The sequence below is a fragment of the Thermochaetoides thermophila genome (assembly GCF_000221225.1).
Source record: "Thermochaetoides thermophila DSM 1495 unplaced genomic scaffold scf7180000011806, whole genome shotgun sequence".
NCBI lineage: Eukaryota > Fungi > Ascomycota > Sordariomycetes > Sordariales > Chaetomiaceae > Thermochaetoides > Thermochaetoides thermophila.
In genome coordinates this window covers 464,764-492,679 of record NW_006383023.1, presented here as the reverse complement: position 1 = coordinate 492,679, position 27,916 = coordinate 464,764, and the positions used below count along the sequence as shown (strand labels likewise).

Here is a 27,916-nt window from a genome sequence, read left to right as displayed (position 1 = left end):
AGTCCCTCCCATAGTCTATCAACCACGACCCCCTCATACATCATCAACTCTTCCCCCATCAATTCCCAGATAATTCTATTGAGTTGGTCTACTCAGCAGGTACTTCAACACTCTGCTCAACACCATCCGCCTTCCCGGCGGTAACCTTCTTCCCCGTCTTGGCGATCGTGCGCAGCACCTTCTCGTAGGGGAGCGACTCGTCTGCGACAACGACAGCGGTCTGGGAGTCGAGCGACACCTCGTAGCTCTTGACGCCTGCACACAGCCACTCCATGTCAGCTCCAACTCCGGGAATATTTCCTAGGGAAGGAGATAGAGAGATAGGGGTTGAAGAGAGGGAGAGAGACATACCCTCCAGCTTCTTCAGCACACGCTCTACGGCGCCGGAGCAGCCGCTGCAGGACATAGTGACGGAGAACTCGTACTTGTGCTCGGACATTCTGGTGGTTCGGAGGAGAGCCGTACCGTATCAAGAGCGTTGTTGGCAGCTGTTGGGAGGTGTAGGTGTCGGAGCGATGGAAATGTCAGGGAGCACGGTTTACGTAAGCTGTCTTCGACTGGCAAGAGATCACAAAAACCGGGAGGATAGAGTCCAAGTCTTCAGAGTTCAAGCTGGACGAAAGAAGCGCTTTATAATCCCGTCAAGTCGGCTTACTCCCAATCAACAATCCCCCTGTTGGCCGTTAAATCAACCGTTGCGGATCGAGGGTCACAAAGGTGAGCGGATAGGTGGCCCCTCCCAGGACCCTGGGCGCCAAAATGGCGGGGGAGGGGCCCTTAAATGACGCCAGCCGAGCCTGTCCACTACAGGGCCCAGGAACCTGCTTGACCCATCCTCCGCCGCAATGAGTGAGACATTTGTGCCGTTGTATCGGAGCACAAGTGCCGTTGCACCAACAATGGGGTTTCCTTAGGAGTCATGGTGTTTTGTCAGGTGTGGTTACAAAAAGTGAGGGTTAATTTAAATATGTGCTCGATGACGCATTCGGTAGGACACCAGTGGATTCGTCTGGATAAAGAGAAGTTTGCACTCGACACCTCCCAAGAGATGGGGGAAGGCTTTATGACTATCGATGTCAAGATTCAAAGACACCAAAATCTCCAATAGATACTGACCAACAATCACTGACTGTATGAAACACTCAGCACTTCAACTTCAATCCCAAGCAATCCCCATGAAAAAAAAAAATGACGACATCCTGGCCTGCCGACCTCAAGCTGAAACGTGCTCAAAGTGTGAATGACTCCATCCATTTGACCCGCGTCCGAGGGTACGGGAGCTTGCCATACCTACCACACCCCGGACAGCCAGGTTCCGTTATTGAGTACTCAGGAAGTTGGAAGTTGCCTGTTTTAGTAACTCTCCGTTATATCGAGGAGTTCATGGTTTTGCCCCAAGGATTCACCTCCAGCATGGCGATATTTCGCTGTTGCGCAATGTAGCAATCCTATACACAACTATACTTCTACAAAACATACACATTATTGCCCCCATTCAAGCTATACATCAAATATGGCATCCCGTTATACTCTTTAAACGCGACAACCAACGATACCCCCACAGAGTCCAACGGGCTACGCCTTACCTACCGCGGTTCTGCTCCTCCTCCTCCTCTTCCTCATCATCATACTCTCCATAGAAATCATCTTCTCCCTCAAACTCATCAACCCCCTCGAAATCATCATCCCAGTCCTCTACCCATGCCCCAGGCACGCCCATCATCACATCAGCCGGCAACCCTCTATTCTCCGTAGGCGCCGGCCGGGGAACAATAAGATCAACCAAGGGCTCAATCCACTGCTCCCACCTCGTCCTCGCCTGCTGCTGCTCTTGAGCCTCCTCGCTCTCTGCCCTAGTCCCAGTCTCCTCAGCAGGCGCTGCCTCTGCCCTACTCTGCTCAGCTTCCCGGGCTCCAGCCTCTCTTCCTTCTCGAGGCGCCTGCTGCTCCCCCCCAAACCTCTCCACCTCCCTCGCAACTTCCCAGAACACAATCGCCGCCTCCGGCTGTCCTAACCTCAATCTCTGATCGCCCCTACGCCTCATATTTCTCGCCAGAATCTCCCTCTCCCGCGGCCACAGCCTTGCCAACTGTCCCCCCAAATTAAATTCTGCCATCGCACGCTCCGCCATCTGCCTGACCCTGTCAGCGCGAGGGGTATTCTCAATCTGGCGGTAGACTTCCTGTCTGCGTGACTCAGGGAGTTCTTCGATGTCGTCGAGGGTTGTGGAGTTGGTGATGGTGGCGCCATACTCTGCCCAGGGGAGGTGTTGGGCCGGAGAAGAAAATATATTTTGTTCGCGCGGGGGAGGCAAAGGGTCGAAGTCGAAGTTGGGGGTGTCGGGGGAGTGCAGGATGGACGGGGGGAGGAGAGCCATGAGGGAGGGTGTGTTATCCAGGTAGATAAAGCGGGCTGTGGAGAGGGAGATGGGAGGGAGGAGGGGAGGGAGGAAATCGAGGATGGGGGGTTGGCGGATGCAGCGGCCGATTTGAGGAGGGCGAGGGCTGGTTTCGTGTTCCAGAGGTCTTTTGCGGTGTGGATGTAGAGGCGCGTGTAAAGAGATTCATCTTCATTGCGGGGTTGGATGCCCCAGATGGAGCGCGGCGCGTCGAGGTTGAGTTCGCTGAAGAGGGAGCAGTAGAGCCATGGATAGGACTCGATGTTGCGCGTGAGGATGGATTTCGCAGTGTCTTCGTCGCCGAGCTGGAGGTATGCCAGGGGCTCGGTGTGCTTGGTGTAGCAGCCTGTGAAGGGGGCGTCCAGCAGGCCCGACTTGCACAGGTCAATGAACCAGTCGGCTTCGCGAGCCCGGATGGCTAGGACGTGCAGTACATTAGCGATGCCGTAGGGATCGTCATGGTTGATGCTCAGCAGCAGCTTGGCCCACTCGAGAGCTGTACGGTAGGTGCCCTTGAGCGCAAGTTTTTGAATCAGGTTAAAGCCGGCCAGGTAGAACTGCCGGTTCTCTGGACGATAGAAGCTCATACGAGCCTGACCCTTCTCCAACTTCTTGCGGAACTCGCTCAAGCTCACACGGCCGAAGGTAAACAGCGCGCGCTCGATCAGATCGGCTGCCAGAGCCTCATTCTGGTCCTGCCGCGCGACCTTGCTGCACTGGATCAGTGACGACACGTGGTAGGGATACCGGTGCAGGAAGTATACGATCTGCATCGGGTCGTACATCTGCACTAGCCCGAAGAAGCTGGCTTCCAATTCGTCATAGGTCTTATCATGAGCGAACGAGAACTCATTGTTGCCTCCCTCAATTCGTATCATCTTCAGACCCAGCGCAGATCCCCGTGGCCACGTCCGCTTGCCCTCGATGAAGGGGTTCGTCCGTAGCACTGTCTCGAACATGCCCTGCTTGGCCTGGCGGCCCGGCGCATAGTAGCCCTGCTGCCCCCGAATGCTCAGGAAGGTCTCCAAGTCCACGTTCTGCGGGAGAGTTCGCTGCTGGCGGGCCTGCTCCGTCCGTTCTTCACTCTCAGCCACGTCCATGGCCTTACCGAACAAACGGCGCATCTCGTTCGCCGCCTTCAAGTGCTGGAAGTTGATGCTGAGGAGCTGGTTGATCTTCTCGGTCGGGTCGGCCGCAGGGATGGCTCCAGGGATCTCAGCACCTTTCTGCTGAGCCTCCAGTTTGAGCTCCTCTAGCACCCGGTCGATCTCATCCACGTCTCCTTGAGGTTGCTCCTCTGTGGCCGCGGGTGACTCGGTCTGCTTGGCCTTCTTCTTCTTCTTCTTCTTCTTGGACTTCTTGCTCTTCTTGGCCGGCACGGCCTGCTCAACGGGCTTTTCCGCAGGCATTTGCTCCTCCTCCTCTTCGTTGCGTTCCTCCTCATCTTCATCATCGTCGCCGCCCATGTCACCTAGAGCAGCAAACCCAGCAAACTTGCTCCCCCGTGGCCGTTCGACGATCGGTTCATCGTCACTTTCCTCGGCCGCCTCGTTCTGGAGGCTGAGCAGCTCCTGCCTCTTACGCAACTTTCGCAATTGACGAGTCGCCATAATGCTTTAAGACCGAGCTTCGGAAAAGAAAAGAGGACAAGCGTGACTGCTTGCTTCTGGCCTGGTTGTCGTTCAAAGCCTCTTTCAAAGAGATGGTTTGGTGGGGCAAAGCTGGCAGACACGTTTGGAGGGGCAACAAGCTTCTCAGAGGTGTAACCGTCAATTGAAATGAATGCCCTGCGCAGCAAGGCTACAGGTCGAAGAGGGGTTTAGATACTTCGGATACGGTAAAATGCATGAGAACTGGTTTATCAGGACTTCATCCAGGGGCTCGACTGAGGACAAGCTCGCCGGTAGACTCACTTCCGGTCGCCCCTCGTTGTGGCGCTGTGGCTGTATGGCGGTGCACGACCTACGCACAAGCCCTCGCGGGGCTGAAGTCACGCGTGGATGCCCAAAAAGCGGCAAGCAGGCGGCTCCGCTAATAACAGCTCAGTAGCCAGTGGCAGACCTCCACTGATGGCAGCCGTGGGGACCCGGAAGGTCAGGCTGCTGAATTTTCAATGGCCTGTGCGCCTTTTGCAACTGGTTGACCTCTCCGCTGTTTGCTGCTCTTTTTCCTCTGCCAACCTCCACAAACCTTCCATCATCAATCTCACGACATCTTTTGTCGCTCCGACCATGCTGCGCAGCGCGCCCGTCAATACTACCTCCTAGTTCGTTCTATTCGCCTGCGAGCACTTAATTCCCGAGTTACGCATAATATTTTGTTGTTTCTGATTTTCTTCGATACCCGCCACACTTCCTTCAGACTACCATCTACCCTACCACCTTCACCTACCAACGACCTCGCGACTTTTACCTGCCGCCTAAGGTACTTTTGGTTGCCGGCCACGTTTTTATCGCCCGCTTCCTGATTTCAGACAACATCCGACATGTCTGAATTTCTCGGGTTCGTTGGCCTGTCGACCGGCTGCTTCTGGCTTTGCATCCGCTGATGGTCCCTCCCTGCTACAGATGCAGAATATCCCTGATATCGCGAAGCGATATCCGGTATGTCCTCTCTTGTTTCCCTCGTTCGTGGTGCTCCCGCTAACATTTCACAGCTATGTCGGCACCCTGCATAGCATCAACTCGGACGACTCGACCGTCTCGCTCGAGAATGTGAGGTCGTACGGCACCGAGGGCCGGAAGGGCAACCCCGACGAGGAAGTCCCGCCCTCTGACCAGATCTACGAGTACATTGTCTTCCGCGGTACCGACGTCAAGGATCTGCGCATCGAAGAGGGCCCGGCTCCGAAAGAGACCAAGCCACCTGCCATGCCCAATGACCCCGCCATCGTTGGTGTAAGTTGACTCCCTTTTTCTACGGCTCGTTGGGCTTCATGATGAACCATTGCGGATGTAAAACTTTGTCACGTCTGAACTGCGCAAACAATCTTATGTTGAGATTTCCGTTGCCTTCCTTCTGATCAATCGCCCACAAACCCGCGCATAAAAAATCAAAACTCTCATTTGAGTGGAGCCCGTGCTGACGAACCCCGCTCATTTCAGGCACGGCCTCGGCCCACGGATTTGCCCCCCGGGCCGCCCGGCCCCCCTGGTCCCCCGGGTCCCCAAGGTTTCCAGGGCCCTCAAGGCCCGTTAGGCCAGCTTGGTCCGCAGGGTGCCGGTAACCAGCAAGGTCCTCCTCCTGGCGCCCCTGGTTTTGGCTACTATCCTCCCCCCACGGGCGGCTGGGGGCGCGGACCTGGTCCGGCTCCCGGTCCATTTGGCGGCATGCCATATCCTCACCCCGGCTGGATCCCTCCCGGCCAGGACTTCGGGCCTGTGAACCCTGGTCCCTGGGGCCCTTATCCCTACCAGCCCGGCTTTGGTGGCCACCCCGGTGCTCCCAGTGCTCCTGGCGCCCCCGGCACTCCGGGTGCTCCTGGCCAGGGTCGCCAGTCGGCCAACCAAACCCCGAGCACTCAGGGCCCGACTCAAAAGCCCGCTCCTATTGGGCCTTCCAGCGACAAGAAGTCCGTGACATCACCCCCTGCTCATGCTGAGCTTCCTTCTGAGCCCGCCCAAAGGCAGCCAGCGGCAGCCCCTGGTTCTGCTCCTATCGAGCCGCCTAAGCCGGCCGCTGTGGAAAAGAAGCCGGCTGCTCCGTCTACCTCGAGTCCTGCTCCTGGTGCTACCACCTCTCCAACTCAACAAGCTGATAACAAGGGCATTCCTACCGGCCCCAAGAGCAGCCGCCCTAGCCAGATCCTGCCTGCTGTTCCTCTGCCAGCTGCTCTAACCCAGAAGATCGCTCAGAAGTCTCAAACCCCCGCTGCCCCAACAGTTCCTGAACCAACCAGCGCTGCTGCCGCGGCTGCGGCTCTGCGTGATGCTACTCAGGCGGCCAAGGAAGCCGTGGCAGTTGCCATGGCCAAGCTCGATTCAGCTACCCAGCAGCAGACTGCTGCTGCCAATGGCGTGGACAACCTGACCAAGAAGGTCGGCGAGATGCACATTAACAACAATGCCCAACGTTCGGGTCAGCATAACCGTGGCGGTCGTGGCCGTGGTGGGCGTCCTCACCATGCTCCCAAGCCCGAGGTACCGGACACCGAGTTCGACTTCGAGTCTGCCAACGCCAAGTTCAACAAGCAAGATGTGGCTAAAGAAGCCATTGCTGGCTCGTCTATCAGTGAAGGTACTAACGGTCAGGCTGTTACCTCTGATACGGCGGCTGACGCCCCGACTTCAGTGGAGCCGGCCTATAACAAGGCCAAATCCTTCTTTGATAACATCTCCAGCGAGTCTCGTGATCGCGAGAGGACCCGTGAGTGGCGCGGTGAAGAGCAACGCAAGAACCTCGAGACCTTTGGCGCGACGAGCATCGACGGCGGTTATCGTACCAACTATCGTGGAAACCGCGGCCACGGCCGTGGTCGTGGCGGTCGCGGTGGCCGTGGTGGCTACCACCGTGGCGGCCGTGGCGGCAGCGGCGGTTATCGTCCCCGCGACAACCAGCAGCAGACGGCTGCTCAGTGAATGCATTCCCGATACGGATGACGAATGTTTTGCACGAAATGACATACGACGGAGATGACGATTTTTTGTACCACTAGTTAGCGATCTGGATCTGCGATTGCCATTTCATGGGTGACGGTGGTGACCTTTGCATCACCGGCCCTAATTTCTTTCTGGACCTCTGGGGACATTTGACCGAGGAATGGAGTGATGCTAACGAAGAAATCGAAAGCTAAACTGGCTATTATGCACGATGATGACGAAGGTAGTAGGGCTTTTTTCATTCGCAGTCTCTTCTCGGCATGATCATCGGTCTGGACTGGATGGGAACTTACTACTACTATTACTACTACTACTACTACTGGTGGGGAGGGGGGGCGGTTTGTTTTGCCAGAACAGGAAGGACAGTGAAGGGAAAAGGAAAGGCTGCTGGGCAAGAAATGGATGGGGGGTGGGTAATGGCAGCGATCGGTCTGGTCTGTTTCTGTTCAACTATGGCACCGATGGACGGTCTGGCTGGGTAAGGGCACTTGCGGACATGAAATTGTCCACCAATGATGGATTGGAAGGATCAACGGAAAGGGTTGATGCTTCTTTGGTGGGCATCGAAGGGATGGTTTACGATACCTAACGAAACCTCACCTGCTCTACGTATTAAGGACAGTTATCTACCTCCTTGTTTTTCGTCGGATATAGCACGCGGTTTGGCGGTGATGGATCTAGCAAGAGTTTTCTTGCTTGGTTCATTCCTGTCAGCTGCGATGAGCTAATATGACAAGATTCTGACGATTTGCTGTGTCTTGTTGTGGTTGACCACTGTTTGACATGGTATCTAACAGTCTTCCGAGTGCAGCTTTGGCTGACAAGTTGAATATTTAGGCACATTGTAGATGTCAAACTCTCAAAAGCTTTCAAGCAACCGCGCCGTGTCCCAGGAGCGGCTATGGAACGGCTGCTTGCGTGATGGGAGAAGATACTGCCTCCAAATGGAATTATCTTGAGTGTGTAAGATGAGAAAGGTGTAGTGTATGTCATGAGTATTGCCCCTTCCCAAATCACTAAGTGGTAGACTTCACCTCTAGATCGATAAGCCGCTTCACTAGCTCCTAAAATCAGGGGTATCCTAAGCACAGAGAGCTACATTAAGTCAGCGCTAAGCATGGTGCCGCAGAAATCTATTCCTTGCTAATTTCGCATCGGAAAACGTGTTCCCCGGGGTAGGTTGAGATTTTGAAGAATCAAGGAAAATATTGCAGTGTTCTCCAAAGTCTTTGAGTCCGCTTCAACTGACCTACCTATTAAAGCCATGCACCGTGACCTGTCCTGGTCTCAACGATCGGCTCTTTAAATCCAGGCGGGAGCAAGGGTGCATTTCTAAAACATTTTACTGACCAAGATACTGCACTGGCAGTCTTGATGGAGAAAGAAAGCGTCTATTGTTGTCATGACTCGAAGTTGTGAAGGACTTTTCCTTTTTTTTTTTTCACTTAAGCGCCTGAGCATCTATCTCCCTATGGTAAGCGTCGTCCGTCGTTTGATGAAACTTTCAGTTTGTGTCTAAAGCAAAGAAATTATGCGCGCATCTCTAACCGCTGCTTCTCCGCCTGTCTAGTTTGGCTGTGGCATGCGCTCAACAGTGGTGAGAATAGCGGACAAGAAAAACTTCCTTACTGGTTATGAATTACGGTGCATGTTTACCGACGTGGTTGATTAGTTGGCGGTATCCAATCTTGATTCTTTTGATCCTCAACTACTGTATTCTGCTTTGAAGACATAGGACAGGTGCTTAATTCAGAGGACTGAAAAGCCCGGGGAGCTGTGCTCTCCCTCTTTCGCAAAGTATCAGAAGGGTTGTGGGCCGCCTTGCTCTGGAAGTACTTGTGAGGATGCTCAACTAGAAGAAATATAATATGTGGAGCATATATGGTGCTGAAGTTGGAAGATACGCTGTAATCTCTTGCCATCAGATGCTTTCTTCTAGTTCTGCGGCTTAACCCTCATCCGGTATAGGTCAACGAAATCCCTGGGCTATAACTTCATGACATGGGGCAGTCATAAGACATTTGTCCGAAGGGTATATATATATATATATAAGAAGATACCTTCTCTAGGAGGACACTCTGTCTTCGACAGTTAGCTAATCTAAAAAGAAATCAGGGGGTTCCGCAAAAGCCCACAGTAGAGAGTGTACCTCCGGGGTGCGTATGGTGTGAAAACTTGAATTTTAGTTGCTGACGTCGTCAATTGACTCTTCTGAAATGTTTTTTTCTTGATCCTGAGCAGTGAGTTACCTACCGTAGCATAGGACATATGATTTCATGGGTAAATATCAGAGACGTGGTTCAGTGTTTGTTGTAAGCGCCGAAGTATTGACTTGGGTGGGAAGGGTTACCTTTCAAGAAGGGGGACTGATGTTGCAGAGATGACATTCATGACATTGAAATACGAGAGACAGGCCAGAGGGTTGGATTTATTCCACGAGCTTTTCTACGCTTGGTATCTAGATGATCTAGGATCTTAATGCTCGAATCAGGAGGGCAGATAAGGATTTGGGTGTTCGTAGAGCTCAGATGCTTATCCCCCCCCCTTCACGACCCTTCGCGGGAGTGGAAGCTTAAATGTTCTTATCCCCCTCATAAAGAAAAGAGAGGCCTCTTAGGGGCTTAATCTTCTAGCCCCTCTCCTCCTCACTTGTTTCCCCCATCCATTAATGCCCCAGTTATTGCCTAACAAGACTGCTCCGAAGCATGCAACAGTCTCACCACTGCGTACACCATACATCTATGGGCCTTCCAGCCGGCCGGGTCCTATCCCCTCTTCAACCGGCAGTTTGCCATTGCCGGCACACATCATGCCGACGCAGGAACCGTTTCACCCATATCTGTATCCTTATGTATCACAGCCGCCACGCAATGCAGATTGGAGTCCGGGGCATACCGGCAGACTCATGCGTCGACTGGCGTACCTACATCTGACAGCGTACCATCGCCATCGTGGTCCTGCATACCGTCGGTCTATGACTCTGTTCAACCAACCGGTCTATCTATCTGCTCATGTGGTCAACCGGGAACTGTGCGTGACTAAATGGTAAGCTGCAGTGCTTCTTGCTTGCTGCGTCCTGTGAGTGAGAGTTGCATCACGGATCTTTTGAATCCATATCGCTGGGAGGAGCAGATGTGCCTACCTAGCCGAAGACCCGCAGTGTGGATGGACGATCTGATCTGCAAAGGGGATTACATCTCACATTATGACACCGTCTTGCGTCGTTCACGTCATTGTCCTGAGCCACAGTGTGACGGCTGTCCTGGCTGTTGGTTCTTAACGCCTCGTTCAGCCGGAGGTTGGGTGGAAGGATGAGACATCTATAAGGAAGATATATCGCTAAAAGATGTGTGAGGCTCAAGTGAACTCCATGTCAGCGACAACATACTCTCACAGGATCTTTTGGGAGTGTGGTTGAGCAGTCAACTTAAGACAAGAATACCCAGAAGCTGTACGTCCTCTCTCTCTCTCTCTCTCTCTCTCTCACACACACACACACACACACATACACACATACACACATACACACATACACACATACACACAGCAAAACACTGACCAGAATCCTAGTCCCCAAGACCAACCTCTCATAGAAGAGGATACCAAAGCGAAGCAGCCGCATCGTATGAGCCAAGAGACATTATGCGCCCAAAAATGTGACATCCTCCAATGCTATCCCCTCGACAGCATGATAAGTAAACCCTCGGTATCTCATTTTACTCTCATCGGACGTGCGGCTGCTTGCTCAAACACGGTAACATCTTACCCTTCGTACCCTTGTTGATGCCCAACAAGCCAACAAGCCAGTGGATTCACGTCTCATTCACACCTTGATCTATCCCCGGACTATGTCAACATCCAAGCTCCACAAGACCTCGGTTGTTTCTCTCAGCAGATGTGGATCTCCCAGGATGAGTAAGAATGTGGGGGGGTAACAGAGACAAAGGCTCCTCTCTCACTCTTTTCTCTAGGGAACATGCGCATGCCAGACACCAAACACTCGCCGTTCGGTCGGTGTGGAGAGTGGAGAGTAAGGTGACACCAGGAACGGGGACTAGGGATGGGGATGGGGTCTTGCAACGGTGTCGGGCAGCCAGTGAACGTTAGGATACACCACACAAAGGCACCAACGACCAGCAAGCTTCCAGTCACTCAGGTGTTGTTCACAAGCGTTAGCACAAAACTGCAGAAGCATAGGAAGAGGATGGGACTGAGTTCCCCAGGAAGGAGAGAGGATGCGTGTGGCGAACTGCCCTGCCCGTTTAAGAAAATGCTTACTTCCCACCCCCCCCCCCGGAAACAAGAAGCGAAGCGAAGACGACAACAGTGTACGTACATTTCCCTGCGCGCAAGAAAAGCAGCAGGCGAAAGTCTTTTGCAGATGTTCTCAAACCCAAAGTCCTTCCACATGCATGTCGAGATCGCGGAATCGGGTTTGGGCAGACCAGGGTAGCTAAACCTCCTTCCTTTTTTAACCTTGGGGTATCGATGCAGGACGGGGGAACATGGCCATGGGTATTAGATCTCTTTCTTGGGGGACTGCGTAACATTCGACTTCTCATGACACGCGCCCCCCACGGAGGCAATGGAAGCACCCGGCGGACCTGAGCATCATGCACCCATGACCCCAGGATGAGGTGTTGATTGCACAAAACGCAAGAGTTGAAACTTTCTAACCCAGAGTGCACTTTCACCAATAGATCAAGGACCCAGGTGACACGCCGTCATTCCCAGGCGATGGAGTCTGCCATAATAGCGATCAGGAGAGGCCGGCAGCTAGTATCCGAAGGATTCGGTACTAGGACTAGCGTTTGGGAGATGCATCAAAAACCCACTGCATCAGCCTGCGCGATCTCACCAGCGAAACTCCCATGATGCATTTCGGAACTCGGCGACGCTGTAGAAAAAGGGTTCGGTGAAGCCGCCCTAGAAACAAAAGCTGTGGAGAAGCTCCACGACGCTGAACTGTCGTGGTGGGTTGTCGCGTGCCCAATCTGCTGATGGATGCTTACATGCTTGACCCTTCTCAGCCAGGCGTCGGGATCCAAGGCAATGGCACGAAGGGAATACCGCACAGAGAACAGCTCTAGTGTCTGGTTGATATCGACATGTGTAACGAGCTTCATGACAGCCGCAATAGGGCTTCACCAGTTTACCAACCCGGAAGGGCTGCTTCATCGCCTGGCTATGGGCTGACCCGGGCATCTGAACGCCACTTGGTAGCGCTGGGCTGCAGACTTCGGTGTCTGTTTGAGCATCGTGAGCGAGGGTTTGCTCGGTGTGGCGCTCTCGCGGTCAACGGTGGCGGCCGGGTTCCCCAAGTCAGATCAGAGGGGCTAGCTTCCGTGGCTCCTTCCCCACGCTCCCAACTTGGACATCGTCGCTGACAACCCTCACCGGCACGTGCAGGTTCACGAATGAGCATTCCTGGCTGTTGCCTTGGAAGTTCGAACCTCGCACTGCCTATCGCCGCCACAGTCGGCGACAGCGACGGACCAACCAACAGCCCTAAGAAGTTGCTGAGCCTCGGACGAGACGAGGAGGATCGTGAGACTGATAACGGAGGCAAGCCGGCGTATGGATCTATCGTCCTCGATAACAGGACTCGTCCTATCCATCCCGCACGATGGTGGAGTCGAGATTAGCATCTCTGCAGTCTCTGGAGCCCGAGAACCCACACACCAGGGAGGGCGGCCTCGCCGAGGCTGATAAGCTTCAGCAAAAATCCCTATGTAAGACAACAAAAATTAGCATGTCTGTGACACCTTGAAATCCTGCAAGAATCATGTCGTCGCCGACTTGCTGGGGGCCAACTCCCCCCCGCCAGAGCGTCAGACCAGAAGGCCGACCAGGGGATCGTCGGAGAGCCAAGCTTTTCCCGGACGGGAAGCTGGTTAAGCAAACACCCCAGCATGCAACGCCAAGACGTTCTCTTGCAGGGAGGGGCTTGGCTTCCGTGGTCGTCGTCCGGCAAATCAGTGATAGCGACGGGGCCGGGGTGCCGGATGTCAATCCTGCCCTTCTACCGTTTTGTCCCTCTCCTCCAATGATAGGCATCCTTCTTTTCGGCCCATTGTCCCCAGGCGGAAAGGGACGCGCCACGATAGGGGACGTTGCTCGGTCGCCCTGACGGGAAAATGCCCGGCTTGGCTCTCGGTGTGGTGTTTGCGTGCCGAACCTCCTGTTCTTTGGCGACTTTTGAGAAACGCTGCTGGTGTGTTGCAGAGGTTCACTGTGGTCGCCAGCTGAGCATCATGAAGCCTCGAAGTGCGGATGACAGATTGGTTGTCTTGCTGAAAACCATGATATGGAGGTGGCAGATCGAGACTGATAGAAACGAATAAGCTTGAAGCTTGTTCTGTGCCAGTATCTCCCGGCCGGCTGGTGGTGTACACCCTACTACGTCACTGCCCCACCACCAAACACAGGCATGCACACCATTGGCTAGTGGCTCCAGATCGACCAATAGTAGGCCGGGCAGATCTGGAGAACGTGCTTGGCAACGAGGCTTGGCATTGACTTGCACGTCCCTTTTTCCCTGAGCGACAATCCATTCTCGATGGGCTGCCATTGGCCGCGCTTGGGTCTTTGGCCACCCGTCCATCGCTGCGAGGCGACGATCACAGCGTCGAGAGCTCCTATACTTGTTAATTTCTCTTTGTACTCGCGTTGCTTCGGTGTCACAGTACGGCAGAACTTTACTCGTGGCTTACGGTCTGTCCGCAATTGCCAATGCCCTCGCGAGGGAGGTCTCAGCTGCGGGTATGCGTTCGCTGCTTATACTTTCCTCCCTTTCTCGTGGCTGCAACCTCCAACGGCGTCCTGCCTGTCCTGATTATTCCCTGCCTGCCCCTTCTGTTTCGTTCCCATGCTGGCGAATGGGCGTCCCTTCCCAAAATTCTACTACGTGCCTTCCCCCCTGGGCCTCCCCGGCTCGCATACACTATCGACTTATTGACTCGATTGCTTGGCTCCTGCTCTTTTCAGACGATCTCCCATCTGAACCCCTCGCCCTCATCGCTTTCCTGCTGCCATCTCGTTGCATCTCTGCCGCCAGCGATTGGCTGCCCCGGGCTGTTGGCTCAGGCAGACGCTAGGGTTCCATCGTAGTTTCCTTCTTCGCGGCTTCTAAACAGCTTCTAGGCCATTTCTGTGCATTGCCCGCTTTGATAGCAGCCCAGCGGGGTGGACCTCTTGATCCATCATCTGCCCAACATCGACAGGTGCTCACACTTGCTCACGCTGCACTTTGCCTCTAACACCCCCTCCCCCCTCTCGCCAAAAACATCCAATACCCATCCCCCATAGCTTGATCCTGGTCGTGACCTCATCAGCCAACAAGCACGCGCTAGGGTCACAGTTGCGACCACGGAAACCTACCATCCATCGCCGTCAAGTGTCAAGCTGACTGCGATCCGAGGCTCCAGCTCTCTCAGGCCGGGCCATCTCATTCTCCCGTGTCCAGTCTTTATAACTGCCCCGTCCTCCCCGTCCTACCCTTCCCGTCCTCCCTCTTCTCACCACCGCTTATTTACTTCCCGCTTTACAGCGGCCTCCTTCAACACTACCAATACTGCATCGTCGTCGTCGTCGTCGTCGTCGTCGTCGTCGTTGTTGTTGTTGTCGACGTCACCACACATACCCGTCTGTATAGACACCTCCCTTTAGCACAACACCCAGCCGCCATGTCGGACGCTGAGAAAGGCCTGGCCGGCGTTGGCTCATCAACGCCGGACAAAGAGGCTCCCCCGACCTTCGCCTCCGCCGCCACCGAAACCTCCGTCCGGGCTCGCGATAAGGAAGACTTTTGGACGCGCAATGGTCTCAATCTGCGGTCGTTCCAGATGCGTGACATTGGTGAGAGCTCGATTGACTCGCTCGACCGTACCATGAAGAAGCGCCACATGCACATGATCGCCATTGGCGGTTCCATTGGTGCTGGTTTCTTCGTCGGTTCTGGTAACGCTCTGCGCACTGGCGGCCCCGGGACGCTTCTGATCGATTTTGCCATTATCGGTGTCATGATGTTCAACGTCGTCTACGCTCTCGGTGAACTCGCTGTTATGTACCCTGTCTCTGGTGGCTTCTACACGTATTCGACCCGCTTCATCGACCCGTCCTGGGGTTTCGCCATGGGCTGGAACTACGTCATGCAGTGGGCTGTCGTGCTGCCACTCGAACTCACGGTGTGCAGTCTTACTATTGGTTATTGGAACTCGGAGATCAGCGTCGGTAAGTGCGGGCTCCGGGGTAACTGATCCGGCATCAGGAATGGGTTATGCTAACATCGGGGGGTTGGGGGGGTGGAAATAGCTGTCTGGATTACCATCTTCTGGCTCGCTATCGTGCTTATCAACATCTTCGGTACTCTGGGCTATGCTGAGGAAGAGTTTTGGTCTTCGTGCCTTAAGCTTGGCGCCATCGTTGTCTTCATGATCATTGCTCTGGTCATGGTCTGCGGTGGTGGCCCTAAGGGCAGCAGGTACGATGAATACTGGGGTGCCCGTCTCTGGCACAACCCTGGTGCCTTCGCCAATGGCTTCCGTGGCTTTTGCTCTGTCTTTGTCACTGCCGCCTTCTCCTTCTCCGGTACTGAGCTGGTCGGTCTCGCTGCTGCTGAGGCTCGCAACCCGGTCAAGTCCCTGCCCGGTGCCATTAAGCAGGTTTTTTGGCGTATCACCCTCTTCTACATTCTGGGTCTCTTCTTCATCGGCCTGCTCATCGCCTACGACGACGAGAACCTCCTGGGCGCCAACCCTTACGTCAACGTCAACGCTTCTCCCTTCGTCCTGGTTGGAAAGTACGGAAACCTTAAGGGCTATGATGATTTCATGAATGTCATTATCCTTGTCTCCGTCCTGTCCATCGGTGTCTCGTCCGTCTACGGCGGCTCTCGCTGTCTCACAGCCCTTGCTCAGCAGGGCTATGCTCCCAAGATCTTCTCGTACATCGACCGCTCTGGACGTCCGCTCGTATCGGTCCTCTTCATCATTGCCTTCGGTCCTCTCGCGTACATCAACCTGTCGGCTGACGGTCCTACTGTCTTCGACTGGCTGCTTGCCTTGTCTGGTCTCGCTGCCCTCTTTACTTGGGGTTCCATTTGCTTGGCCCATATCCGCTTCCGCCGCGCCTGGAAGTACCACGGCCACAGCGAGGACGAGATTCCTTTCAAGGCTGTCGGTGGCGTCTACGGCTCGTATCTTGGTCTGGCCCTCAACATCCTGTGCCTGATTGCTCAGGTAAGCTTTGGAGCCCTGCCGTTGAATGTTAATGAATAGATGCTAACTTCTCACAGCTCTACGTCGCTATCTGCCCCGTTGGTGGCGGCTACAACAATGCCGAGGGCTTCTTCAAGTCCTACCTGGCTCTCCCTGTCGTCATCGTCTTCTGGATTGGTGGCTTCTTCTGGAAGCGCACTGGCTGGCTCCGCACCGAACAGATCGATGTCGACTCCGGCCGTCGCGAGATCGACTGGGATGAGATCAACGCTTACCGTGCTAAGCTGGCTGCCATGCCTAGTTGGAAGCGTTGGTTCCACACTCTGTTCATTTAAACACTATCACTTAATGTTGGATTCGGGGGCCTGGAATGCCGCTTGCGTTTTGCTGCGCTGGCGCAGGCGATAGATTTTGGGCTACTTGGTACATCGAAAATCAAAAAAAAAGGCATTATGTTAATGTATGGAATCTGGGGAGGGTCCGGATCAGAGTGAGCAGCGGATTAGGGTGTTGGTTTTTGTTCTTGTTTGATACCACATATACCTGAGGGGTTTGAGTGCTTATGAATGAGATCGTTTATCTGTGCTCGAGTGGCATTGTGAACTGCAAGATGTGTGAATGGTCTGGGCGAGGCCAAGATAGAGAGGAGGCAGATTTGCTCATGGTTATGAAGGATATTTGAGGCATGGGTGGATCTTGGCTGAATCGAATGTGTTAATACATGATAGAGGAAAGCATTTCGACACAGCTAGAGCAATATACGTTCTAGTTATTGATGAGAAAATGCTTGAGTACTCAAGATTTCTTTTCTGGAATCAGGGCCATGGCTTATTGCCAACTAGGCCAGATCCATGCTGCCACTGGCTGAGCAAAGATGCATTGGACTTTAGCGAGCTTTATGCCATTGATAAGGTAATGAAAACTTTAGTTCACGTTTATCAAATATCGACACTTACTATTCCTTTGGTTAGGAGCGGTCTGAGCTGGGTTGAGATGAGGTGGGATCGATTATCAGACTTCCTCAAGCACCAACAAAATTGGTCTTCAATAAGATAATACGTTTGGGAACACCGGGAGAAAAAAGACTAAGCGCCTAGTTAAAAGGTATATATACCCCCCTCCCCCCTCACAGCACTTGGGGGGTTCAGTACAGTAGTTAGTCTGAACTGATCAGAATATCATCAGTCGTAACCCACCAATGAGATAGAAGGGATTTCCAACCCCCCCCCCCAAAACAAAAAAAAAAAAAAAAACGTTAGATCACACTCATATTACCTTCTATTCGTTCATTAGTTAAAACTACCTAACACTCCCTGCCAAAACTACCACTTATTTACTAATCCGGATAAACCATGGGCATAATAAGCCATAAAACCATACAAAAACATAACCGCTCCTGAATCGCCTCGGTACCACTATCCTTCCCCCCAAGTACCAGCCGCCACACATCCGTACCCGGTGCCACACGTCCGTACCCGGTAAACCGCCGTACCTTTTGGTTTGCATCGCAATCAAAGATATCGAAGTAAGAAAAGAAAACTATTTCGGGGGGAGGGGGGAATCTGTACCCCATATGTACCCCATCCGATGTCTGTCCTGTCCTGTTGATCATAAAGTGGGAGGAAAGTAGGGTACAGTCATATACCAGAGGACTGACTGGCTTCCTGGCATGGAGGGAGAGGCGAACCGCATGCCTCTCTGCCTATACTTTGCTCTGCCACTCCTCTGTGTCGTAAGAAGGCGTAAGAAGGGGAGGTGAAGGCTCAGTCCGGGGGCTCGGTGACGCGTACCCCGGCCCGTTACTGCCGCTCTCCCTCTCACTGTTGCATCAGCATCTAACTCGACGCCGCATCCTCAGCACCAGAGCCGATAGCAGAAACCTGACCATCAGCTTCCTCGACGAGACTCAGACTCGCCCTCCGCAAATTAATCATCATCTTCTGTACCAGGGCCTGGCTATCCTCTTGTGCAAGTTGCCGCCCCTGAACCTGGCCCTCTTGTTTCTGCTCAACCTCGATTCCGGACGCTGCTGTTAGCTCCATTGTGGATACAGACCGAGACTTGTCAACATCTGTATCCCTTTGTCCCTGTTGTCCCGGCTCCTTGCTCTCCGGCGGACTGGGGTACGCTTGAGGGTGAGTCTGAGGAGGCGTATTCTGCGTTGCAGCGGCAGCAGACGAAGAAGCCTGATTAGGTTGGGCCTTCTCCTGTGTCGGACTAGCCGTTGTCGAGGTTGGCGTCTGCACCGGTGATTGCGGGAGTGCGGGTTGCGGAGTCGAGGTTGTAGCCGCCGCAGAAGCTGGCTGGATTTGTGCCTGATTCGAAGCCGGGACTGATGTCGAAGGTTGTTGAGTTGTAGCTTGAGCGCCGGCCTTCCCTTGCTGTGCAGCCTTCGCAGCCATCTGCATTTCCCTTACATAGGGCGGCAGAGGGATGGGGCTGGTGCTCTGCTTGTGAAAGGGCTGCTTGATCTTTTCTTTTGCTGGAACCGAAGCCGGAGCTGGTGCCGGCGCTTGCATGGGGGTCGGGGACGGGGCAATCGGCACCTGTGCTTGACTCTGTGCTTGAGCCGGGGCAACACCATACGGCATACGGATCGCTGGATGCAGAGGTTGCCCTCCAGCCTGCTGGGCTGAAGCTGGAGCTGGAGCTGGAGCCAGAACAGACTGCTGCGGTTGCTGTGGACGAGGCAAGGTCTGTGGATACCCCGTCGTCTGCGCCGACACGAGTGGCTTCGGGCCCTTGCTTGATGAGCCTCCATTAAGGGCCTTCTGCGCCCTGAGCAAAAACTCGCGCAAGTTCCCTTCATACCCGTTTACAAACCCGCCCCATTGGCCGTAGGGTGTGCGGTATCTAGAGGGATCCCTGATCCTCAAGTCAGCTCTGTCCGCTGCATGACACCACGAAGCGACACAAGAACGCACCTGTTATGATTAAGCTGGAAAAAACTATACTTCTGATACGCACACATGGCCGGCTGAGGCTGCTGTTGTTGAGCTCCTCCAGGTACTTGCTGTTGGGCACCGTACTGCGGTTGAAGATGCGAGGAAGTCATAGGCACAAGAGGCGGCATGTTCGCAGTCGTTTGGGCCACGCCCACTCTGGACTGGGGCTGCTGCAGACCGTAATGCTGCTGCTGAGGATGGTGGTGATGTCCTGATTTCATGTGAGCGGGGGGCCAGGTTAGACCAGGAAGAGTCGGGAATCCATTACTACCTCCGACGGGCGCGAAACGATCCGTAGATGAGAACAGTGATGATGAGTTCTTGGGCTGCTGAGGTGGCTGCTGGTACTGCATGTTCGGGGGACACTGCTGCTGCTGAGGCTGCTCCTTCTGTCCACCCTGCGGCGAGCCATGGTGATGATACATTGACATGGTAGAAGGCTTGTTAGCCTGGGCGGGCGACGGCTGAGGAGGGAAAGGACCAGACGCAGGGACAGAAGTAAACGTCTGTGTTGCGTATCCAGCCTGCGTCCCAGCAGCCGGCGCCACGGGGATCTTGGGCTTATAGAGATAAGGCTTCTCCTGCTTAAGAGCCAACACATCACCCGTCTGCTGCTGCTGCTGCTGCTGCTGCTGCGGAGGAGGAGGAGGAGGAGGAGGAGGAGGAGGAGGAGGAGCCCCCAGTATCGGGGTCGGCGCCACAACCGGCTTGGGCAGGGACTCCAAAAAGTTGCTCTTCGGATTATGCCGCTTGATGGCCGGGTTCTCCGTGTACTGCGCCTTCGCATCGGTCGATGTCTCGCCGAGGTAGTACCAGATCTGGTTCTCCTTGGACAGGTCGACCTTGGTCTGGGCGCGGTTACGGAAGGGCTCGCAGGTGCTGAACTCGGCCCAGACGTAGCCGGGTCCAAACTCCTCGTCCTTGCGGGGCACCTCGTCGTCAGTCCGCTTGGCGTTGATGGCCTTCTGGGCTTTGCGGCAGGTCGGCAGGGGGATAGCGTTGGGCGAGGCCTTGGGTAGACGGAAGTCGGCCGGATCGGGAAGCAACAGCCACTTCCACTCGACCTCGACGCGGTCGCTGTTGTATGTGTTAGTACTCCATCCAATTCTGTGTCTTCAGGTTCACATACCCATTGGGAATGACATCAATAAGCAAGGTTTCCTCGTCAAGATGATTTTCGACAACGACACCCGCAAAGATGTCTCCCCGATAGAACTGCAGCTGACAAATATCATTCTTCTTGAGCGCCTTCGCGGCCTTGCGGATCTCAGGATCATTCTCGAGCGCGTCGCCCTCGAACTTCCTGTCGCGCTTGGTCCGGTGGAAGCGGCAGCTGAACTCAAAGGCCTGCTCCTTGTACTCGGTACCATCCTCGCCAAACACGGGCACCTCGCCCTCCTCGACAAACACACCGGCAGCCGCGGCACATGTCGCATGGTAGGCTCGGGGACACTTCTTGTGCGAACACTGGAAGCAAGCGCCCTTCTTGGAGCGGCAGTATAGGCACTTAAGCTCCAGGCGCGCCTTGTCGATGTTGGCGACGTTGGCGATGATTTCCTTGCCGCCGACCGTCTCGACATAGGTCTCGGGAATGTACAGCCCGCACATTCGATGGGCCTTTCTCCCATCATCGGTATCAAGGATCTCAGCCCCGGGGATATCATTAGGGCAGAGACAGCAAGGCTGCTCAGCATGCGGCTTCTGACGCACGCGGATCTTCTTCTTAACCCTCGGCTCTGCCTCCTCCCCTTCAGCCCTCTTGCGCTTGCGACGTGGAAGCTTGACCTTAGCGGTATGGTCGGACGGAGGACTAGGCAGGCCAGTCTCGACCTCCTCGTCTTCATCTCCCACCTCATCTACCTCATCCTCCTCATCCTCCGTCTCCTCATACTCGGACTCCTCACCCCGCAGCTTGCGCTCAATCTCCCAAGCATCAACCCAGACACTGTCCTGCGCCTGCGCGCACTCGCACTTCTTGGCGATCTTGCCCATAGGCAGCCAAGTGTCCAGGGCAAAGTTGACTGCCTCGGCGCAATTGTAGCCCAAATTGAAGCCCGAATGGTACCCGTACGGGTAGGTAACGACGAATTCTCCCGGATACGAGAGGCACTTGTTCACGGTAATGTTGTAGTGCTGCTTGAGGTGCGAAGGCGAGATCAAGAAGCCCTTGTGACGCAGGAACTGATCGCAGGCCTTCGCCTCCTGCGGCCAGATGCTCTTCATGGCAGCCTCAAAGCGGCGGGCATCCTTTTGCGGGATGCTGTACCACTGCTTCGGGGCGCCAAAGTGCAGGTAGTTGATGCTGTAGAGATCGACGTCCTCCAGATGCCAGGCGAAGGTAGCCTTCCACATACCGAGGTATAGATAAGCAGTGTTCACGCCGGGCACCTTGGTTCCCAGGACATCCAGCAGGTTAGGGAGCTTGTTCAGGTTCCAGATCTCGACACTCTCGTCGAAGAGCGTGCCTGGAAGATCAGCTCCGTACATAGGCGGAGCATAGGTCAAGGTCTTCCAATAGATCTTCTCCAACTCTTCGCAACGCTCGGGCGTGAAGTCCGAGATGTCCATGTTGTAGTCAAAGTCCTTGAAGTGCTCCTCATCGATCACAACTGAGCCTTCACGCCGACTGTACTTCCTCCTCGCCGAGACAGACTGCGTCTTGGGCTTGGACTGCCTGGTGCCCATCCTCGACACCCGCGGGCCGTCCTCTTCCTCCTCGCAATGGCCCCCCCTTCCTTAGCCTCCTCGGCTTCCTGCCCAATGGAATCCAGAACTTCCTCCTTCTCCGCCTCGGGCGAGACGGGCGTCATCGGCCGCTCTTCCAGCTCCTCGTCATCATGCTTGGCAAGCTTCGCCGATTGCCGAGTCACCCTGCATCCCCTTCCCTTCTTTGTCGGAGTAGCGGCAGCAGTACTGCGGGTTACAGGCCTCGAGGGACCAGCCGCAGTCGCAGCCGCAGCTGCGACTGCAGCGCGGGTCCTCGGCGGCTTCTGGTCTGCATTCGCTCGTCTCTCACCTCGCCGAGCCGGCGGTTGGTGCTCGCTCTGATCGCACAGCTGTTTCCACTGCTTCAGGGTATATGTGCGCTGATGGAGGATATTGATTTGGCGGTAGGTGCCATTGTGGCCCATAATCTCCTGCTTGATCGGATCGCGAACGCGGATGCGCTTAATGAGGTCGTCGATCGGGGGCAATGAGTTCTTCCACTCCTCGGGAGCGACGATCTTGATGATACCAGACTGCATGCCGTACTTGTCGACAGCCTCCATCTATTCGCCGTTAGTAACCAGCTCGAGAGAAATGCGCACAAAGCTCGACATACGAAGCGCTTAAAGTCTTTGAACTGGCGATAAGACGGCTTGAAAACGGGCACACCACCTGTCCAATGATCCGGCTCGATCTCGCCAATGTCTTCCTCTTCCTCTTCAATTTCCTTCTGAGCTTCCTTGTTCGCATCTTCCTTAGTCGCATCGTCTTTTGCCTCGATCAACACAGCCTTTTCCACCTCCATCTTCTCTGCCGACTCAACTTCCTGGCATTTCTGCTCAATATCGAGGTCGCCAATAACGCCGTCCAGCTTGCTGGCAATATCATCAAGGTCGCTCAGCTCCGAATCGCTATTGTCCACATCCATGGCATCGGCACCATTGCTATCGGGGGGCGAGTTCAAGCCGAGGTCCTTACTGGAGCTGCCGCTGTCTGAGGAGGAGGACAGCTTTGCATCGAGAGCCGCCGTCGGCGCCGTTGCGCCAATCGCTTCAATGGACATGGTCGCGAGCACTACATGCGTTCCGGCGTCGGATTAAATGGGGGTAGGGGGTTGTCTTCAGTCGGTCTTGCGATCGCTGCTGTGCTGTGCTGTGCTGTGCTGCTGCAAAGGGCTTCCCCGGGGGGGGGGGGGGAGAAACGTAGCAGCAGCGATAAAAATACAGTCGGCTCAATGTTGCGACAGAGCACTCAGCTAGCGGGAGCGCCAGGGGGGGGAAGCCGTCTCACAGATCGACGCAATGCAGGGAAATTCGTGAAGCAGCACCAGAGGCCAAAGACTCGATCGCTGAGATAAAGCCAAGTTGAGTATAGGTTCGTTAGGCGGTTTCGACTTGAGAAGTCGGCAATGTCCCGTCTAAGCAGCAACCGGTGCAGCGACTCTAGTCTCCAACAGCAGCACACTGTTTGCTTCAGCGCACTGGCTGCGAGCGGGGGGGTGGAGAACAGCAGAGGCTGGGTTGCTGGGTCGAAGGGGGGGGGGGTTCCTGAGCTGGAGATGATGCCAAGCGATGGAAATCCCGGGCTGCTCGGACTGTGGATCTAAGCTTTGGAGTGGACAGTGACGGAAGAAATGGAGGAGATGGAAGGGTGGGAATGTTGCGAGAATTTGGACCGGGATTGAACTTTCAGACAAGCTGGGGAGATGAGTGACCGCTATCCCTTTCTCCAGGCCTTTCTCTGCTCGACTTGCCGAGCGCTTCCACTTTCCCTACGCTCTCCCTGCGTGCTGCTAGTTGCTGCAGCGGCGGTGGGTCGATGTCCAAGGAATCTGGGCTGATCGATGCGCCGAAAAGGCACTGTGCAAGGGCCAAAATGCGCGGGAGACAACCAAATGGGAAAAAAGATTTGGGTGGGCAGAAAGTGCTTTTTCGTTTGGGCCGTTGCCGTTGTTGCAGCCAGCGAGCGGCCAGGCTCGGTGGGCGTTGTTTCAGAAACAAGATTCGCAGACGGATGTTTCGTACTTTGGCAGGTTTGTCTTTTTTTTTTTTTGGTTTGTGTGTGTGTGTGTGTGTGTATATGTATGTGAAAGGATTGGGATTTTTTTTTTTTGCGAAACTTGGACTCTCCCAAACTCAAAAGTTAATTTGCAGCGCGCTCCCTCTCTCTGCGAAACCAATCTTCCCTTTCACATTCGGTCCGAACTCCAGGCGCGGGCGGCTTTGTCGCAGCGGCCGTTGTTCAAGCAGAATGACGCCCGCGGAACTGCGTCGGTTGCTGACGGATCTGACTGGCACTTGTTGCCACCTGCTCATGCAGCAGATGAAGTCCACCTTATGAGAAGCAACCAATCAAGGGCTGTCTTTTCTAACCCAGATCTGACAGCGGAGCACAGACCAGCTATGTAAGAACTGAGCTCTGATTGGCTGAAATGTTTTAGTGCTTGCAGGAGCTCTAGGGCTCGCGCTGCGACGTCATGCACCGTCACGAAGCTCCTCAACCGTCCAGCTGCTCTCCGTAAAAAGCGAGGGTTTCCTTCACGAACTCCTCGCTCATCAGGTTTTTGTTTTTTTTTTAAAAAAAATCAATCGCCATATGATATTCGAATAGTCTACATCAATTTGGGAATGGACTTCAAACAGGGTCGATCCGAGGCTCAATGTCCCGGGAGTGATTGCAGGATCGAGTAGTTGGAAAGAGTTATGGGGCAGAATATCGACAAGATTTCTGGAAGCCCTAGAATGAGCTTGGAACAATCCTTTGTCTATGGGATATCGGTTGCAATGCTGCATTGTTAAAAACTGCTGTCGACTAGTAACCGCCTGCTAAACAAAGCCGAGTGTTACCCCGCAGCCCTACGGGTTAACTCGAGCGAGCAATCCAATATGATGCTGCTCACAACAACGGACAGCTCTCAATCATTGTCCATACTACTCCTTTAGCAGGCATAAGCTCGAAGAGAGAAGGCTGGCATCAATGTCCTTGAATATATCAGCAGCTCATCTCAGTGTTAGCCCCAACGGTCGCCGCGTCACCTCGCAGATACCCCAAATGTCGTGCTCATCTGCCGCGATCTCACCAGCAAATCGGAATGTTACCGCACATCAGCCCTATAGATTGATTGATTAGATAAGATGATGCGATGTCCCAAGCTTCTCCTCAACCCGGGTACTGCTTCCTGGGTCCGGGGCCTCAGAGCGAGGCTGAGTGACAGTGAGGCTATGCTCCTGGGGCGGGCAGATCTCCCGGGGTTGGGGAACCACCTGGGTGCCGTTCCCAAACCATGGAGAATCTGGGGTGTTCGGAAGGTGGGGAGGGCGCGGGATGGCAAACGTCCTGGTGGGAGGGCAAAGGGAAGGCATGTAGGGAGTGATGCCACTCCGTGATACCAGGATTTCCTCCGTTAAGGGCTAATGATAGAAGGGCTAATTCCCACTCAGACTCCTCCCTCCCTCCGAGAGTGCGTGAACACCCAGCGTAGCTCGTCCCACAGCCTTTCTATCCCGCATTTCGAGAAAAAGGAGAGGCGTTGGGAACACACATTAGACAACACTTCACATACCCGAATAATCCACGGACCAGCCAAATTCCATTAACCACCCAAGCGTTCCCATCTACCCATCATCCATTGAACCATCTAAAACAGCATCCAGAACGTGTATACCAGCCAAAACAAACTAACAAACAGCAGTAGACGCGCTCCGAACCCCCCCAGGGTCGGGGCTATATACATCCAACCATACAAACCATACCCCATTAATACTCGGCGACGAAACAACCATCACCAATTGACTTTCTAAGCCCAGTACCCCTTGCTTATCTGAGGTTCAAGCCAGGGTACTGTCCCGTCCCCAGGCCAATCAGCTCGAATAGGATGAGGATTGGGTCGACACTGAGCCATCCGATGCCTGTGACACCATTCCGTTAGACAATGCCGTCTACGAATGATCGCTCGCTGAAGTAATCCGCTCAACAAGATACCAGACAATGCAGAAAAGGGAACTCACCAGCATAAACAACCAACTTAGTCACCACCTCAACATCATACCTCACCCTTGGCTTTACCACCCGACTAAACACGTCCTTCTCATCCAACAATTCCTCCTCCTCCTCCAGCTCCAGCTCCCCCTCGCTAACAACCTCCACAACCTCCCCCTGCTCAAACTCCTCTTTCCGTCCGCCACTCCTCACCCCACTCACCTGCCTACACTCCACTTGTTGCTCCCCCTTCTGCAGCCCCCCCACACTCTTCTTACTCTTCAACGCATTTCTTTCCCGGCTCAAACTCTCCCTCCTCTTCCTCTCTCTCCACGCTAATGTCTCATACGCATCGGCGGCACTCTGCGGGCCTACACTCACCGCTCTGCCCCTGCCGGGGCCACGAATACTTTTGACGGCTTTCGCCACGTCCGCGACGTGCGGGAGGACATTATCATCCTTGAGTCCGCGGAGCGGGACGTCTTTGTATTTACTGGCGGGGGTAAAAAATTTTCTTGGCAATGACAACCCGTAGGTTTCAAAGACGCGATACAAATGGGGAAGGAGTTTCAAAAGCGTGGGTTTCATCACCTCCCGCCAGGAGACGATCACCGCGATGCCGAGGACGATACGTCCCAACGCGACGGGCCATGTGAGGGCGGAGAGGTCGAAGGTCGGGTTTGTGCCGACGTAGACTGGAGCGAGCGGTGAATACCGCGCAAAGCGCCATGTTCCGAGTTCCAGGCCGATCATCACGCCGGCGAAAGAGACGCTATCGTCGAAACAGGGACAGTCATCTGCCGGCTCGGGGTGGATGCGCACGAAGAGGAGGATGAACAGCACAATTGTCAGGGGGGCAAGGTAAGACGAGGACTGCAGCCATTCCTCGATCCACGGAGCGCAATGGAACTCGATGAGTGAAATCAGCGCGCCGAGGGCAGAGCCGGTGATCACATCCAAAAAGCCGTGCATGCCGCAGTAGAGGCGGCCGAAGACGATGGAGACGGCGTAGAAGTAGGCTAGCACTTCGAGGGCGAGGGCTGTAGAGGGGGAGAAGGCGGCGGAGTGTTCGCGGAGTTTGAGAAGGGAGTAGACGGCGACGGAGACGGCGTTGGCGGAGTGGGTGGAGGGGAAGCCGTACTCTAGGGCGGCCGAGCCAGACATGGTGATACGGTGGAGGGGAGGGGACAGGGGGCGGGGGAGAGAGAACATGTCTTTGATGAAGCCGGTGAAGAAAACGCCTGTTGCGAGGATGTGGACGATCCTGGGTTTGTATCTGTCAGTCTTCTGTTGGCCTGTAGGTGTCGGTCCGGGGGTTGAGATTCGCACCCCTTGCCGTAAGCCGGCTCGCCGCACCAGAACAACACAGGCAGCATGATCATGAAGAAAGTATGTGTACCGAGGTTCGCCGTCCATGCGAAGTAGTAGTCAAGGGCAGGTGTGCGCAGGGCGCGCTGCAGACGGGCAAGGTGAGGAGTCTCCCAGCGCACGATGGGCAGCAGGCGCTGGCGCAGCCTGTACCGCCATCGGGGGAGGGCGCGCTTGTCTAGACGGAGGTAGCATTAGCAACTGTTCTAGAAGCGATGTCTTGACAATGTGCTATCTCCGCCAACAGCTCGGGCAACACGAGGAGCAACACGAGGGGCAACGTGGGGTAGTAGTCTTTTGAAAGGTGTGTGGTTGCTCAGGGGAGCTCCGGCGACTCAGGACGGAGCTTGTGGCAGATAAGACGGCAGCTCCCGTTTCTTTCTGTGATCACGTCGGGATCAATGAGGACGTACAATGCTCCAAGCTCTTCAACCCGGCATCAACGGTGCCATTCGGCTCTTTCTTCTCCACGGGTTCATCTTTCGGCGCAGCGCCGTTGCTGGCGCCATTCGTCGTTGCTGTGCTCATGGATGGCGACCGAGGGGCGATACAATCGTCGGGCAGGACAGTCTGGCTCGAGCGGGTGTGGCTGGCGATGTTAGGATGATGTAGTAGGTAGCGTCGATGTTTCGACAGCAATGCGAGTGCAACATGGACCTCTTAATAGTGAGGGGCAGCCCACAGCAGCAGGAGGGCAGGTCCGAC

The 27,916-nt window shown here is 54.8% G+C and overlaps 5 protein-coding genes across 5 annotated transcripts; 2 read left to right on the top strand and 3 right to left on the bottom strand.

Moving 5' to 3' along the window:
• Nucleotides 1-88: 88 nt before the first annotated feature.
• CTHT_0001810 (putative homeostasis protein) lies at nt 89-4,008 on the bottom strand (the record flags this gene model as incomplete). The annotated part of the gene is made up of 5 exons (XM_006690667.1): nt 89-255; nt 352-440; nt 822-909; nt 1,591-2,504; nt 2,657-4,008. The coding sequence occupies 5 exons, from the start codon at nt 4,006-4,008 to the stop codon at nt 89-91; spliced, it is 2,610 nt and encodes an 869-aa protein (XP_006690730.1).
• An 875-nt stretch (nt 4,009-4,883) lies between these two features.
• On the top strand, nt 4,884-6,975 carry CTHT_0001800 (uncharacterized protein; the record flags this gene model as incomplete). The annotated part of the gene is made up of 4 exons (XM_006690666.1): nt 4,884-4,900; nt 4,966-5,001; nt 5,055-5,295; nt 5,503-6,975. 4 exons carry the CDS (start codon nt 4,884-4,886, stop codon nt 6,973-6,975), a joined length of 1,767 nt encoding a protein of 588 aa, XP_006690729.1.
• Nucleotides 6,976-14,681: 7,706 nt separating this feature from the next.
• CTHT_0001790 (uncharacterized protein) lies at nt 14,682-16,549 on the top strand (the record flags this gene model as incomplete). Its single annotated transcript, XM_006690665.1, has 3 exons — nt 14,682-15,228; nt 15,310-16,235; nt 16,292-16,549. 3 exons carry the CDS (start codon nt 14,682-14,684, stop codon nt 16,547-16,549), a joined length of 1,731 nt encoding a protein of 576 aa, XP_006690728.1.
• Nucleotides 16,550-18,049: 1,500 nt separating this feature from the next.
• On the bottom strand, nt 18,050-22,928 carry CTHT_0001780 (putative DNA damage- responsive transcriptional repressor protein; the record flags this gene model as incomplete). Its single annotated transcript, XM_006690664.1, has 5 exons — nt 18,050-19,079; nt 19,139-20,236; nt 20,289-21,785; nt 21,854-22,428; nt 22,482-22,928. The coding sequence occupies 5 exons, from the start codon at nt 22,926-22,928 to the stop codon at nt 18,050-18,052; spliced, it is 4,647 nt and encodes a 1,548-aa protein (XP_006690727.1).
• Nucleotides 22,929-25,681: 2,753 nt separating this feature from the next.
• Nucleotides 25,682-27,739, bottom strand: CTHT_0001770 (dihydrosphingosine 1-phosphate phosphatase-like protein; the record flags this gene model as incomplete). Its single annotated transcript, XM_006690663.1, has 4 exons — nt 25,682-25,773; nt 25,873-27,107; nt 27,173-27,389; nt 27,625-27,739. 4 exons carry the CDS (start codon nt 27,737-27,739, stop codon nt 25,682-25,684), a joined length of 1,659 nt encoding a protein of 552 aa, XP_006690726.1.
• Between the last annotated feature and the right edge of the window lie 177 nt (nt 27,740-27,916).